Source organism: Salmo salar, chromosome 03 (genome assembly GCF_965601325.2).
Source record: "Salmo salar chromosome 03, fSalSal1, whole genome shotgun sequence".
In the NCBI taxonomy this organism is placed as follows: Eukaryota; Metazoa; Chordata; class Actinopteri; order Salmoniformes; family Salmonidae; genus Salmo; species Salmo salar.
This window is the reverse complement of record NC_138293.1, coordinates 93,638,652-93,653,727: the sequence shown is the minus strand read 5'-3', so window position 1 is coordinate 93,653,727 and position 15,076 is coordinate 93,638,652. Positions and strand designations below refer to the sequence as shown.

Here is a 15,076-nt window from a genome sequence, read left to right as displayed (position 1 = left end):
GGCAGGAGGAATAACAGAACAGTTACTAATACAGGGCCGTTACCATGTCACAGGCAGGAGGAATAACAGAACAGTTGCTAATATAGGCCCGGCTCCAGGCACAAGCGACATAAGTGGCCTATTTTTTTTATTTTGAAGAACTCAGTCGGGGTCTCAACATCCTATCGAGAGTTAGAATAGTGGAATACACCAGGTGCAATTTCAAAATGTGGCCCTGACCTCCAGTGGCCCTGACCTCCAGGGATCCTCCATTGATTGTTTGTCACTCACTCAGATATCATATTTAACATGACAGAAGTTCTGGAAAAATGTGTAGAATTGTTGGAAATTAGCTTTAAAACTGTAAACATTTCTCTCTGCCCCGTGGAAAAATGTGTAGAATTGCAGGAAATGAACTTTAAAACGTGTTTTTCTTTCTGCTGTCGAAATGTTTTAATGTGAAGTGGTGGCCCCCCAACAAAATCTTACCAAGAGCCCCCTAAAGGCTAGTAGTCAATGAAATACCTCTCGGTCCTCCCCCACTGCCGTGACATCCTTTAGTAAGAACCAATAGACCTCAAATCAAATCAAAGTTTATTTGTCACGTGCGCCGAATACCTTACAGTGAAATGCTTACTTACAGGCTCTAACCAATAGTGCAAAAAAAGGTGTTAGGTGAACAATAGGTAAGTAAAGAAATAAAACAACAGTAAAAAGACAGGCTATGTATATAGCGAGGCTATAAAAGTAGCGAGGCTATATACAGACACCGGTTAGTCAGGCTGATTGAGGTAGTATGTACATGTAGATATGGTTTAAGTGACTATGCATATATGATGAACAGAGAGTAGCAGTAGCGTAAAATACGGGGTGGTGGGTGGCGGGACACAATGCAGGTAACCTACTATGATATCACAGCCTTTATGAACAGAGGAACATTCCTCATAATCTAGGACTTTTGAGCTTCTAGAATGAGTTTTCTTTGTGCCAACAACATGAAGAACTGGACTCTATCCCTCCTCCACTGCCATCCTTTAGTAAAGACTGCAAGGCTTCAAATACAACCTTGAATCATTAAAAATACTATCTTTGCTTGATTGAGCTTGCCTGGATGCTGATCCTTAATGAACCAATAGAATAGAAAGTCCCAAAAACGCAAATCCTATCTGGCAGACTAGAGCAGACGCTCGTTAAGTATTTGAAGGATTTGGAAGTGTTTTGAATCGAGGTCTGCAGGCTGCTAGTTTCTATAGTCCTTTGCACTCGCACTCGCTCTCTCCGAGGTTACCCTTCAGTGTGGCTGTACATGAGAGCCCCTGGGAGTGTTGAATTCATTATAGCAGCTCAGAGGGCTCAAATTAAAGGAGCCAATCAAAGGAAGTATGAGAGGGAAATGGAACAGGCCAGATAAAATGTTTCAGTGAGAAAGAGGAGGCTGGAGGGAGAACCAGGGAGGAGGCCTTGTCTTTTCAGAGAACAATAAAGAAAGACGATTACACACACAAACACACTCGCGCACACACACGTTTAAGTGCTGTAAGGGGGAATGAGGCTGGAGGGAGAAGCAGAGGTTTTTTATTTTCTTTGTAGAATAAAGGAGGATAAATGATTTCCACTCCCATCCCAGACAAAATAAATACCTCCCAATGGAAAGGAACCAGACAAAATAAATACCTCCCAATGGAAAGGAACCAGACAAAATAAATACCTCCCAATGGAAAGGAACCAGTCAAAATAAATACCTCCCAATGGAAAGGAACCAGACAAAATGAATACCTCCCAATGGAAAGGAACCAGACAAAATAAATACCTCCCAATGGAAAGGAACCAGACAAAATAAATACCTCCCAATGGAAAGGAACCAGACAAAATAAATACCTCCCAATGGAAAGGAAACAGACAAAATAAATACCTCCCAATGGAAAGGAACCAGACAAAATAAATACCTCCCAATGGAAAGGAACCAGACAAAATAAATACCTCCCAATGGAAAGGAACCAGACAAAATAAATACCTCCCAATGGAAAGGAACCAGACAAAATAAATACCTCCCAATGGAAAGGAACCAGACAAAATAAATACCTCCCAATGGAAAGGAACCAGACAAAATAAATACCTCCCAATGGAAAGGAACCAGACAAAATACATACCTCCCAATGGAAAGGAACCAGACAAAATAAATACCTCCCAATGGAAAGGAACCAGTCAAAATAAATACCTCCCAATGGAAAGGAACCAGACAAAATGAATACCTCCCAATGGAAAGGAACCAGACAAAATGAATACCTCCCAATGGAAAGGAACCAGACAAAATAAATACCTCCCAATGGAAAGGAACCAGACAAAATAAATACCTCCCAATGGAAAGGAACCAGACAAAATAAATACCTCCCAATGGAAAGGAACCAGACAAAATAAATACCTCCCAATGGAAAGGAACCAGACAAAATAAATACCTCCCAATGGAAAGGAACCAGACAAAATAAATACCTCCCAATGGAAAGGAACCAGTCAAAATAAATACCTCCCAATGGAAAGGAACCAGACAAAATAAATACCTCCCAATGGAAAGGAACCAGACAAAATAAATACCTCCCAATGGAAAGGAACCAGACAAAATGAATACCTCCCAATGGAAAGGAACCAGACAAAATGAGGTCAGGGTCTGAAAGAGAAATGACTCTTTGTACCTGTGGGATGTTCATCTAACTCTGATTAGTAGTTAATGACTCCATCCTCCTGTATTCACCCACTCTGTGATCAGTAGTTAATTTAGCATTTCTTTAGTGGTCTGACTTATACTTTATTTCTCAAGAAAAGCAAAATGTTTCTTTTTTTTTTGGTTTCTATTTTTTAACATTCTCTCATTGGTTCACAAGAAGCACTCAAACCACGGATTGATGGTGTGTGTGTGTGTGTGTGTGTGTGTGTGTGTGTGTGTGATTAACAGACATCATACTGTGACTACAGCAGAACTGTTATGTCATCACAGAGGAATGTATGGGGACTGGAGAGGACATGGAGATAATGATAACCGTACAGCTAGTCTGTTAATCAGATCAGCCAGGAGAGGGAGGAGAGCCAGAGGTACCAACAAGTCTTTGTATGAAGGAGAACACCTACTGTAGCCTGATTTCCTTTACACTATTCTGGTGTTCTTCTTCCTCTCTGTCTTCCTGTCTTTACTGTAGTGGTGTGTGTGTTCTGTCTTTACTGTAGTGGTGTGTGTGTTCTCTGTCTTTACTGTAGTGGTGTGTGTGTTCTCTGTCTTTACTGTAGTGGTGTGTGTGTTCTCTGTCTTCCTGTCTTTACTGTAGTGGTGTGTGTGTGTTCTGTCTTCCTGTCTTTACTGTAGTGGGGTGTGTTCTGTCTTTACTGTAGTGGGGTGTGTTCTCTGTCTTCCTGTCTTTACTGTAGTGGTGTGTGTTCTGTCTTTACTGTAGTGGTGTGTGTGTGTTCTGTCTTCCTGTCTTTACTGTAGTGGGGTGTGTTCTGTCTTTACTGTAGTGGGGTGTGTTCTGTCTTCCTGTCTTTACTGTAGTGGGGTGTGTTCTGTCTTTACTGTAGTGGGGTGTGTTCTCTGTCTTCCTGTCTTTACTGTAGTGGGGTGTGTTCTCTGTCTTCCTGTCTTTACTGTAGTGGTGTGTGTTCTGTCTTTACTGTAGTGGTGTGTGTTCTGTCTTTACTGTAGTGGGGTGTGTTCTCTGTCTTCCTGTCTTTACTGTAGTGGTGTGTGTTCTGTCTTTACTGTAGTGGTGTGTGTTCTGTCTTCCTGTCTTTACTGTAGTGGTGTGTGTTCTGTCTTTACTGTAGTGGTGTGTGTTCTGTCTTTACTGTAGTGGGGTGTGTTCTGTCTTTACTGTAGTGGGGTGTGTTCTGTCTTTACTGTAGTGGGGTGTGTTCTGTCTTTACTGTAGTGGTGTGTGTTCTGTCTTTACTGTAGTGGGGTGTGTTCTCTGTCTTCCTGTCTTTACTGTAGTGGTGTGTGTTCTGTCTTTACTGTAGTGGGGTGTGTTCTGTCTTTACTGTAGTGGGGTGTGTTCTGTCTTTACTGTAGTGGGGTGTGTTCTCTGTCTTCCTGTCTTTACTGTAGTGGGGTGTGTTCTGTCTTCCTGTCTTTACTGTAGTGGGGTGTGTTCTGTCTTTACTGTAGTGGGGTGTGTTCTCTGTCTTCCTGTCTTTACTGTAGTGGTGTGTGTTCTGTCTTTACTGTAGTGGGGTGTGTTCTCTGTCTTCCTGTCTTTACTGTAGTGGGGTGTGTTCTCTGTCTTCCTGTCTTTACTGTAGTGGGGTGTGTTCTGTCTTCCTGTCTTTACTGTAGTGGTGTGTGTTCTGTCTTTACTGTAGTGGTGTGTGTTCTGTCTTCCTGTCTTTACTGTAGTGGTGTGTGTTCTGTCTTCCTGTCTTTACTGTAGTGGGGTGTGTTCTGTCTTTACTGTAGTGGTGTGTGTTCTGTCTTCCTGTCTTTACTGTAGTGGGGTGTGTTCTGTCTTCCTGTCTTTACTGTAGTGGTGTGTGTTCTGTCTTTACTGTAGTGGTGTGTGTTCTGTCTTTACTGTAGTGGGGTGTGTTCTCTGTCTTCCTGTCTTTACTGTAGTGGGGTGTGTTCTCTGTCTTTACTGTAGTGGTGTGTGTTCTGTCTTTACTGTAGTGGGGTGTGTTCTCTGTCTTTACTGTAGTGGGGTGTGTTCTCTGTCTTCCTGTCTTTACTGTAGTGGGGTGTGTTCTGTCTTCCTGTCTTTACTGTAGTGGGGTGTGTCCTGTCTTTACTGTAGTGGGGTGTGTTCTCTGTCTTCCTGTCTTTACTGTAGTGGGGTGTGTTCTCTGTCTTCCTGTCTTTACTGTAGTGGGGTGTGTTCTCTGTCTTCCTGTCTTTACTGTAGTGGGGTGTGTTCTCTGTCTTCCTGTCTTTACTGTAGTGGGGTGTGTTCTCTGTCTTCCTGTCTTTACTGTAGTGGGGTGTGTTCTGTCTTCCTGTCTTTACTGTAGTGGGGTGTGTTCTGTCTTCCTGTCTTTACTGTAGTGGGGTGTGTTCTGTCTTCCTGTCTTTACTGTAGTGGGGTGTGTCTGTCTTCCTGTCTTTACTGTAGTGGGGTGTGTTCTGTCTTCCTGTCTTTACTGTAGTGGGGTGTGTTCTGTCTTTACTGTAGTGGGGTGTGTTCTCTGTCTTCCTGTCTTTACTGTAGTGGGGTGTGTTCTCTGTCTTCCTGTCTTTACTGTAGTGGGGTGTGTTCTGTCTTTACTGTAGTGGGGTGTGTTCTGTCTTCCTGTCTTTTCTGTAGTGGTGTGTGTTCTGTCTTTACTGTAGTGGGGTGTGTTCTCTGTCTTTACTGTAGTGGGTGTGTGTTCTGTCTTTACTGTAGTGGTGTGTGTGTTCTGTCTTTACTGTAGTGGTGTGTGTTCTCTGTCTTTACTGTAGTGGGGTGTGTTCTCTGTCTTCCTGTCTTTACTGTAGTGGGGTGTGTTCTGTCTTCCTGTCTTTACTGTAGTGGGGTGTGTCCTGTCTTTACTGTAGTGGGGGTGTTCTCTGTCTTCCTGTCTTTACTGTAGTGGGGGTGTGTCCTGTCTTTACTGTAGTGGGGTGTGTCTCTGTCTTCCTGTCTTTACTGTAGTAGGGTGTGTTCTCTGTCTTCCTGTCTTTACTGTAGTGGTGTGTGTTCTGTCTTTACTGTAGTGGGGTGTGTTCTCTGTCTTTACTGTAGTGGGGTGTGTTCTGTCTTCCTGTCTTTACTGTAGTGGGGTGTGTTCTCTGTCTTCCTGTCTTTACTGTAGTGGTGTGTGTGTGCTCTGTCTTCCTGTCTTTACTGTAGTGGGGGTGTGTCCTGTCTTTACTGTAGTGGGGTGTGTCCTGTCTTTACTGTAGTAGGGTGTGTTCTCTTGCTTCCTGTCTTTACTGTAGTGGTGTGTGTTCTCTTGCTTCCTGTATGTGACTGAATTGGAGCTGTTGATGTAGCACAGAGTAGTATGACCTGCTCCTGTAGACTCAGGAATAACCCTGACACACACACTTCCTTCTCAGTGCCCCTCAGCCCCATTTTCCAATTAGCTCACACAACAAGGAGAGAGAGAGAATGGAGTGAGGGAGAGGAAGACTTTTCAAAGTGTTTCTTACATGGAAGTAATGTAATATGTGTGGTATGTTAGATCATCAGATCAGTGTAGGCTGAGACTTAGTGTAAACTACCACTGTTGTTGTTCTGAACTCTGAGAGTCTAGTTTGACTGGACCACCAGACACACTCAAAGCCCCCAGCTGTCACACAGCCATGTTGACATTCTCAACCCCGTTATTATGTACTTATGGTATTGTGTCGGGGTCAGGAGTTGGTTGGCCACCTGTGTCTCTGTCAATCATGTCAGGACGCTTTAGTGGATGTTTTTTAAGGAGATCTGAATCCTGTCTTTATTATTTTACACAGTACAGCAGGAAATGGTGGTAGGGGAGACGGGGGGGTAGGGGAGACGCGGGGGTAAGGGAGACGGGGGTGGGGGAAACAGGGGGGTGGGGAGACGGGGGTGGGGGGGGGGTAGGGGAGACGGGGGGGTAGGGGAGACGGGGGGGGGGTAGGGGAGACGGGGGGTTAAGGGAGACTATGCCTTCTCTCTAGGAGCATGTGTGTGTCTCTGTGGGAGCCAGCATGCAATACTGCTGCTCTGCTGGACTGTAGTGGACTCTGCTGTGCTGGACTGTAGTGGACTCTGCTGTGCTGGACTGTAGTGGACTCTGCTGTGCTGGACTGTACTGGACTCTGCTTTATGTAGTCATCCTACCAGTCAACAACACTCTACCACTGTTTACAAAGCTGTGTGTGTGTCAGATCCCCTGTCAATGCCTTACATAAGAACCGAGACCGAAAGGGGACCGAGACCGAAAGGGGACCGAGACCGAAAGGGGACCGAGACCGAAAGGGGACCGAGACCGAAAGGGGACCGAGACCGAGAGAGAAAAGGGGGAGAGAGGAATCAACATGAGCAGGTCCCCTGTGGGGAGTGTTGTGGTTTATCTTCCTCAGAGGGAACTGTGTGTATCACTACATGTGTGTGTCAGTCATTTGGAGGGACAGGAGTACGTTGTTTTACATGTCAGTTGTGATTGTGAGGTGATTTCCCCAGGTCATAATCAGCTGGTGGCAATGTACTGGAATCACTTATTTTCATGTCATTGTAAACTCAGCAAAAAAAGAACCGTCCTCTCAACTGTCAACTGCGTTTATTTCCAGCAAACTTAACATGTGTAAATATTTGTATGAACATAAGATTCAACAACTGAGACATCAACTGAGCAAGTTCCACAGACATGTGACTAACAGAAATGGAATAATGTGTCCCTGAACAAAGGGGGGGTCAAAATCAAAAGTAACAGTCAGTATCTGGTGTGGCCACCAGCTGCATTAAGTACTGCAGTGCATCTCCTTCTCATGGACTGAACCAGATTTGCCAGTTCTTGCTGTGAGATGTTACCCCACTCTTCCACCAAGGCACCTGCAAGTTCCCAGACATTTCTGGGGGGAATGGCCCTAGCCCTCACCCTCCGATCCAACAGTTCCCAGACGAGCTCAATGGGATTGAGATCCGGGCTCTTCGCTGGCCATGGCAGAACACTGACATTCCTGTCTTGCAGGAAATCACACACAGAACGAGCAGTATGGCTGGTGGCATTGTCATGCTGGAGGGTCATGTCAGGATGAGCCTGCAGGAAGGGTACCACATCAGGAAGGAGGATGTCTTCCCTGTAACGCACAGCGTTGAGATTGCCTGCAATGACAACAAGCTCAGTCCGATGATGCCCCAGACCGCCCCAGACCATGACAAATCGATCCCGCTCCAGAGTACAGGCCTCGGTGTAACGCTCATTCCTTCGACGATAAACGCGAATCCGACCATCACGTCTGGTGAGACAAAACCGCGACTCGTCAGTGAACAGCACTTTTTGCCAGTCCTGTCTGGTCCAGCGACGGTGGGTTTGTGCCCATAGGCGACGTTGTTGCCGGTGATGTCTGGTGAGGACCTGCCTTACAACAGGCCTACAAGTCCTCAGTCCAGCCTCTCTCAGCCTATTGTGGACAGTCTGAGCACTGATGGAGGGATTGTGCGTTCCTGGTGTAACTCTGTCAGTTGTTGTTGCCATCCTGTACCTGTCCTGCAGGTGTGATGTTCGGATGTACCGATCCTGTGCAGGTGTTGTTACATGTGGTCTGGCACTGCGAGGACGATCAGCTGTCCATCCTGTCTCCCTGTAGTGCTGTCTTAGGTGTCTCATAGTACGGACATAGCAATTTTTTGCCCTGGCCACATCTGCAGTCCTCATGCCTCCTTGCAGCATGCCTAAGGCACGTTCACGCAGATGAGCAGGGACCCTGGGCATCTTTCTTTTGGTGTCTTTCTTTCAGTTCCTGCCAATATCAAGCAACTTCGCACAGTCATTGAAGAGGAGTGGGACAAAATTCCACAGGCCACAATCAACTCTATGCAAAGGAGATGAGTCGCGCTGAATAAGGCAAATCGTAGTCACACCAGATACTGACTGGTTTTCTGATCCACGCCCCTGCTTTTTTAAAAGGTATCTGTGACCAAGAGATGCATGTCTGTATTCTCAGTCATGTGGAATCCATAGATTAGGGCCTAATGAAGTTATTTCAATTTACTGATATCCTTTATATGAACTTTAACTCAGAAATATATATTGTGAAATTGTTGCATGTTGCGTTTTATATTTTTGTTCAGTTTAATTCAATCTCTGTGTTCTACTTGCAGTATTATAATTCCATCTCTGTGTTCTACCTGCACCATTATAATTCCATCTGTGTTCTACCTGCACCATTATAATTCCATCTCTGGGTTCTACCTGCACCATTATAATTCCATCTGTGTTCTACCTGCAGCATTATAATTCCCTGCTTGCATGGAATAACAATATAGAGTATCAACCTTGGTCTACCTGTGAGGAGGATCCTTTACCTTACTGTAACATCTAGATGTCTCTGTCTATCTGTGAGGAGGATCCTTACTGTAACATCTAGATGTCTCTGTCTACCTGTGAGGAGGATCCTTACTGTAACATCTAGATGTCTCTGTCTACCTGTGAGGAGGATCCTTACTGTAACATCTAGATGTCTCTGTCTACCTGTGAGGAGGATCCTTACTGTAACATCTAGATGTCTCTGTCTACCTGAGACAATTATCATTCCCTGCTTACATGGAAAATATCTAAGCCTGCCTCTAGCTCTCCTTTGCATTGAATACATCAACCTTCATCTACCTGTGAAGATGGCTGTTTGCCGTACTGTTAGATCTAGTGCTCTCAGGCAGGGCTGTGTTTCAGTAGCAGCAGTAGTTATCTTCCCATCTCATCTACTTCATGTGTTCTGTATAAGCACTTTGTGAAAAAAGGCATTATAATATCGGTTAGATTGATATTCACTGTGTGCGTGTGCGTGTGTGTGTGTGTGTGTGTGTGTGTGCGTGCGCGCGCGCGTCTGTTTGCTGCATATGCTGATAACGCTGAGCCACCACTCCTGGCCCTGTGCACTGTTTTGCTCCGTCCCGCTAAGTCTCTCTCCTCCAGTCCGTTCCCCTCAGGGCCAGACCCTGTTTTACTGAACGTTCAGAAAGGTTGGCAGAACCAGGAAGGTAACCTCTGGTGTCAGCCAATCAGTGCCCAGGGAACTGGTGTCAGCCAATCAGTGTCTAGGGAGGGAGTTAGTGGACCTGAAGAGCGACTGCACTGACCTTGGTTTAACAGGCTACACAGTGATGTAGGGAATCACAAATGACTTTCCAAACTGTAGTGGTTTACACATAATGGAGTGCAGATACTGAAGGATTTTTCACCCTAGAACACATTGTTACCATTGCAGGGTATTATAATTGGATAACTACAGCGGAGTAAGGTACAGTACTATGGACCTGCCAGCAGTATGGACAGGGACTGAGGAAGCAGGGGGACTGCTTGGAGTAGCTGCCTTTACACACCTGTCAGACTGGGACTAGACTAATTGGAAGAAACCCTGGAAGGAGGATGAGAGGGAGGAAGAGGAAGGAGAAGGTGTGGATGGGAGATGTCAAGCCTGTTCCGTGTTTATAGTAATGGTTGCATTGTCATTGTAGAGAGAAGACTGGGCATGTTATTCTGTATATATAGTGTACGTTGTTATTCCTTATCCACACACACCTCTGTTTCCATCACAGGAGGTTGGTGGCATCTTAATTGGGGAGGATGGGCTTGTTGTAATGGCTGGAGTTGAATGAGTGGAATGGTATTGCATTTGTTTGATGCCACCCCATTTACTCCATTCCAACTGTCCTCCTCTCTGCAGCCTCCACTGTGCTTTCCATGTAATACTATGCAGAAAGACCACAGCATTATTTCAGTCCTCTGCAGTCTCTCTCTCTCATTCCACCTACATAATCAATGGCACCCCTCCCTCCCTCCCTCCCTCCATATTCCTCTCCTCCCCTGCTACAGTCATTGATAACAGAACATGCTGAAAAGCACTGTAGGTGGACTATTGATTCAACATGGTTATTCTAGAAATTGAGAAGTGCTGTGTCCCTACGATTGTTTATTATGTGTGTGGGCAAGCGCACGTGTGTGTGTGTGTGTGTGTGTGTGTGTATTTATGGCCACTCTAGTAGTATGTCAGTTCTACTGCTATTGTCTGTTTCTCCTCTAACAAACTCCCCTCCCTTCTCTCTCTTTCAGTCCATCATGGAACAGTTCAACCCCTGCTTGCGGAACTTCGTTGCCATGGGGAAGAGCTATGAGAAGGCCCTATCCAGTGAGTGTTCTATTCTTCCTCTCCTCTAATCTGTTTCTGTGGCCTGTTATTCTCCTCTCTCCTCTGTTTGTCGTCTGTTCTTCACCTCGCTCTCTCTTTCTCCTGCTCTCTCTCTCTCCTCTCCTCTCCCTCTCCTCTCTTCTCTCCTCTCCAGGTCTAGGCAGCCAGTCACCAGCCTCTGCTCTCTCTCTCCTCTCCTCTCCTCCCACTCCTCTCCCTCTCCTCTCCAGGTCTAGGCAGCCAGTCACCAGCCTCCTCCTCCCAGTCTCCTTTGTGCTGTCTCATTTAAAGAAAGAGATGATATTTACATTTACATTTAAGTCATTTAGCAGACGCTCTTATCCAGAGCGACTTACAAATTGGTACATTCACCTTATGATATCCAGTGGAACAACCACTTTACAATAGTACATCTAAGTCCTTTAAGGGGGGTGGGGGGGGGGGGGGGGTTAGAAGGATTACTTTATCCTATCCTAGGTATTCCTTGAAGAGGTGGGGTTTCAGGTGTCTCCGGAAGGTGGTGATTGACTCCGCTGTCCTGGCGTCGTGAGGGAGCTTGTTCCACCATTGGGGTGCCAGAGCAGCGAACAGTTTTGACTGGGCTGAGCGGGAACTGTGCTTCCTCAGAGGTAGGGGGGCCAGCAGGCCAGAGGTGGATGAACGCAGTGCCCTTGTTTGGGTGTAGGGCCTGATCAGAGCCTGAAGGTACGGAGGTGCCGTTCCCCTCACAGCTCCGTAGGCAAGCACCATGGTCTTGTAGCGGATGCGAGCTTCAACTGGAAGCCAGCGGAGAGAGCGGAGGAGCGGGGTGACGTGAGAGAACTTGGGAAGGTTGAACACCAGACGGGCTGCGGCGTTCTGGATGAGTTGTAGGGGTTTAATGGCACAGGCAGGGAGCCCAGCCAACAGCGAGTTGCAGTAATCCAGACGGGAGATGACAAGTGATGGATTAGGACCTGCGCCGCTTCCTGTGTGAGGCAGGGTCGTACTCTGCGAATGTTGTAGAGCATGAACCTACAGGATCGGGTCACCGCCTTGATGTTAGTGGAGAACAACAGGGTGTTGTCCAGGGTCACGCCAAGGTTCTTAGCACTCTGGGAGGAGGACACAATGGAGTTGTCAACCGTGATGGCGAGATCATGGAGCAGGCAGTCCTTCCCCGGGAGGAAGAGCAGCTCCGTCTTGCTGAGGTTCAGATTGAGGTGGTGATCCGTCATCCACACTGATATGGCTGTCATCCTGACACCGTAGCAGTCACACAGCCAGTCTTATCATCTGGTCTGCAGCCCCTGGCACAGCCTCAGGAGGGAGGGTGTTTCCCAAATGGTATCCTATTCCCTGCATAGTGCACTACTTTAGACCGGAGGGAATAGGGTGTTGTTTCAGAGCAAAGCAACAGTAAAATCAACAGCTGGGTCCTAATCAGAGCAGAGATGGAGCACTGTGTACCTCTGGAGTGATAGACAGTTCACTATAAAAGATCTGAAAGACAATGGAAGTGTGTGTGTGTGTGTTTGCTCACTCCTTGGTTTTACTAAAGAAGTTTTGGAGAGCAGACGAGTACAGATGGCCTTACCACACAGAGGACAGAATGTAGTTGAACCTAACTTGCTCAGATATCTCTCACTTTGTACTGTAGGTCAGGTCTGTCAACACCTCAATACACACCACTGACACAAGAACACATTATCTGACAGAAGAGTCTATCACTGTCTCCTCAACACTGGATATATCCAGATAACTTGGTGAGATAATAATCCATGAAGGAGTCTGCCCTCTGCAGTGGGTTAATAATCCATGAAGGAGTCTGCCCTCTGCAGTGGGAGAATAATCCATGAAGAGTCTGCCCTCTGCAGTGGGTTAATAATCCATGAAGGAGTCTGCCCTCTGCAGTGGGTTAATAATCCATGAAGGAGTCTGCCCTCTGCAGTGGGTTAATAATCCATGAAGGAGTCTGCCCTCTGCAGTGGGTTAATAATCCATGAAGGAGTCTGCCCTCTGCAGTGGGTTAATAATCCATGAAGGAGTCTGTCCTCTGCAGTGGGATAATAATCCATGAAGGAGTCTGCCCTCTGCAGTGGGTTAATAATCCATGAAGGAGTCTTATCTTATTTTCAATGACAGCCTAGGAACAGTGGGTTAAATGCCTGTTCAGGGGCAGAACAACATATGTACCTTGTCAACTCTGGGGTTTGAACTTGCAACCTTTTGGTTACTAGTCCAACGCTCTAACCACTAGGCTACCCTGCCCTCTGCAGTGGGTTAATAATCCATGAAGGAGTCTGCAGTGGGATAATAATCCATGAAGGAGTCTGCAGTGGGATAATAATCCATGAAGGAGTCTGCAGTGGGATAATAATCCATGAAGAGTCTGCCCTCTGCAGTGGGATAATAATCCATGAAGGAGTCTGCCCTCTGCAGTGGGATAATAATCCATGAAGGAGTCTGCCCTCTGCAGTGGGATAATAATCCATGAAGGAGTCTGCAGTGGGATAATAATCCATGAAGGAGTCTGCAGTGGGATAATAATCCATGAAGAGTCTGCCCTCTGCAGTGGGTTAATAATCCATGAAGGAGTCTGCCCTCTGCAGTGGGATAATAATCCATGAAGGAGTCTGCAGTGGGATAATAATCCATGAAGAGTCTGCCCTCTGCAGTGGGATAATAATCCATGAAGGAGTCTGCCCTCTGCAGTGGGTTAATAATCCATGAAGGAGTCTGCCCTCTGCAGTGGGATAATAATCCATGAAGAGTCTGCCCTCTGCAGTGGGATAATAATCCATGAAGGAGTCTGCCCTCTGCAGTGGGTTAATAATCCATGAAGGAGTCTGCCCTCTGCAGTGGGTTAATAATCCATGAAGGAGTCTGTCCTCTGCAGTGGGATAATAATCCATGAAGGAGTCTGCAGTGGGATAATAATCCATGAAGAGTCTGCCCTCTGCAGTGGGATAATAATCCATGGAGGAGTCTGCCCTCTGCAGTGAGATAATAATCCATGAAGGAGTCTGCCCTCTGCAGTGGGATAATAATCCATGAATGAGTCTGCCCTCTGCAGTGGGATAATAATCCATGAAGGAGTCTGCCCTCTGCAGTGGGATAATAATCCATGAAGGAGTCTGCCCTCTGCAGTGGGTTAATAATCCATGAAGGAGTCTGCCCTCTGCAGTGGGTTAATAATCCATGAAGGAGTCTGCCCTCTGCAGTGAGATAATAATCCATGAAGGAGTCTGCCCTCTGCAGTGGGATAATAATCCATGAAGGAGTCTGCCCTCTGCAGTGGGATAATAATCCATGAAGGAGTCTGCAGTGGGATAATAATCCATGAAGAGTCTGCCCTCTGCAGTGGGTTAATAATCCATGAAGGAGTCTGCCCTCTGCAGTGGGTTAATAATCCATGAAGGAGTCTGCCCTCTGCAGTGGGTTAATAATCCATGAAGGAGTCTGCCCTCTGCAGTGGGATAATAATCCATGAAGGAGTCTGCAGTGGGATAATAATCCATGAAGAGTCTGCCCTCTGCAGTGGGATAATAATCCATGAAGGAGTCTGCCCTCTGCAGTGGGATAATAATCCATGAAGGAGTCTGCCCTCTGCAGTGGGTTAATAATCCATGAAGGAGTCTGCCCTCTGCAGTGGGATAATAATCCATGAAGGAGTCTGCCCTCTGCAGTGGGTTAATAATCCATGAAGGAGTCTGCCCTCTGCAGTGGGATAATAATCCATGAAGGAGTCTGCCTCTGCAGTGGGATAATAATCCATGAAGGAGTCTGCCCTCTGCAGTGGGATAATAATCCATGAAGGAGTCTGCCCTCTGCAGTGGGATAATAATCCATGAAGGAGTCTGCCCTCTGCAGTGGGTTAATAATCCATGAAGGAGTCTGCCCTCTGCAGTGGGTTAATAATCCATGAAGGAGTCTGCCCTCTGCAGTGGGATAATAATCCATGAAGGAGTCTGCCCTCTGCAGTGAGATAATAATCCATGAAGGAGTCTGCCCTCTGCAGTGGGATAATAATCCATGAAGGAGTCTGCCCTCTGCAGTGGGTTAATAATCCATGAAGGAGTCTGCCCTCTGCAGTGGGTTGGTGGGTCAAGGGGATGTAGCTTCTCCTCTGACTGGTTGGTCTCTGACCCCTCACCCCAGGCCAGTTTATCTGTTCCTGGCAGGCTGGACAGGTCTAACAGGGAGACCTGGAGGATTGGCCCAGGCCAGTTTATCTGTTCCTGGCAGGCTGGACAGGTCTAACAGGGAGACCTGGAGGATTGGCCCAGGCCAGTTAGGCCATTAAGAGGCGAGTGAAGAGGAGGGGGCGTGGGTGGACAC

General features: G+C 46.6%; 1 protein-coding gene across 3 annotated transcripts in view; it reads left to right on the top strand.

Annotated features, from left to right (window-relative positions):
* LOC106601470 (BAR/IMD domain-containing adapter protein 2) overlaps nt 1-15,076 on the top strand; it is a 139,873-nt gene that overhangs the window by 23,974 nt on the left and 100,823 nt on the right. For all 3 annotated transcript variants that reach the window (XR_014391726.1, XR_014391727.1, XM_082972888.1), the window contains exon 2: nt 10,681-10,756. Coding sequence is in view for 1 of the 3 variants with exons in the window: in XM_082972888.1 (XP_082829014.1) it covers nt 10,681-10,756 (76 nt within the window). In the remaining 2 variants the exon portion in view is untranslated. The remainder of the gene's footprint in view (nt 1-10,680; nt 10,757-15,076) is intronic.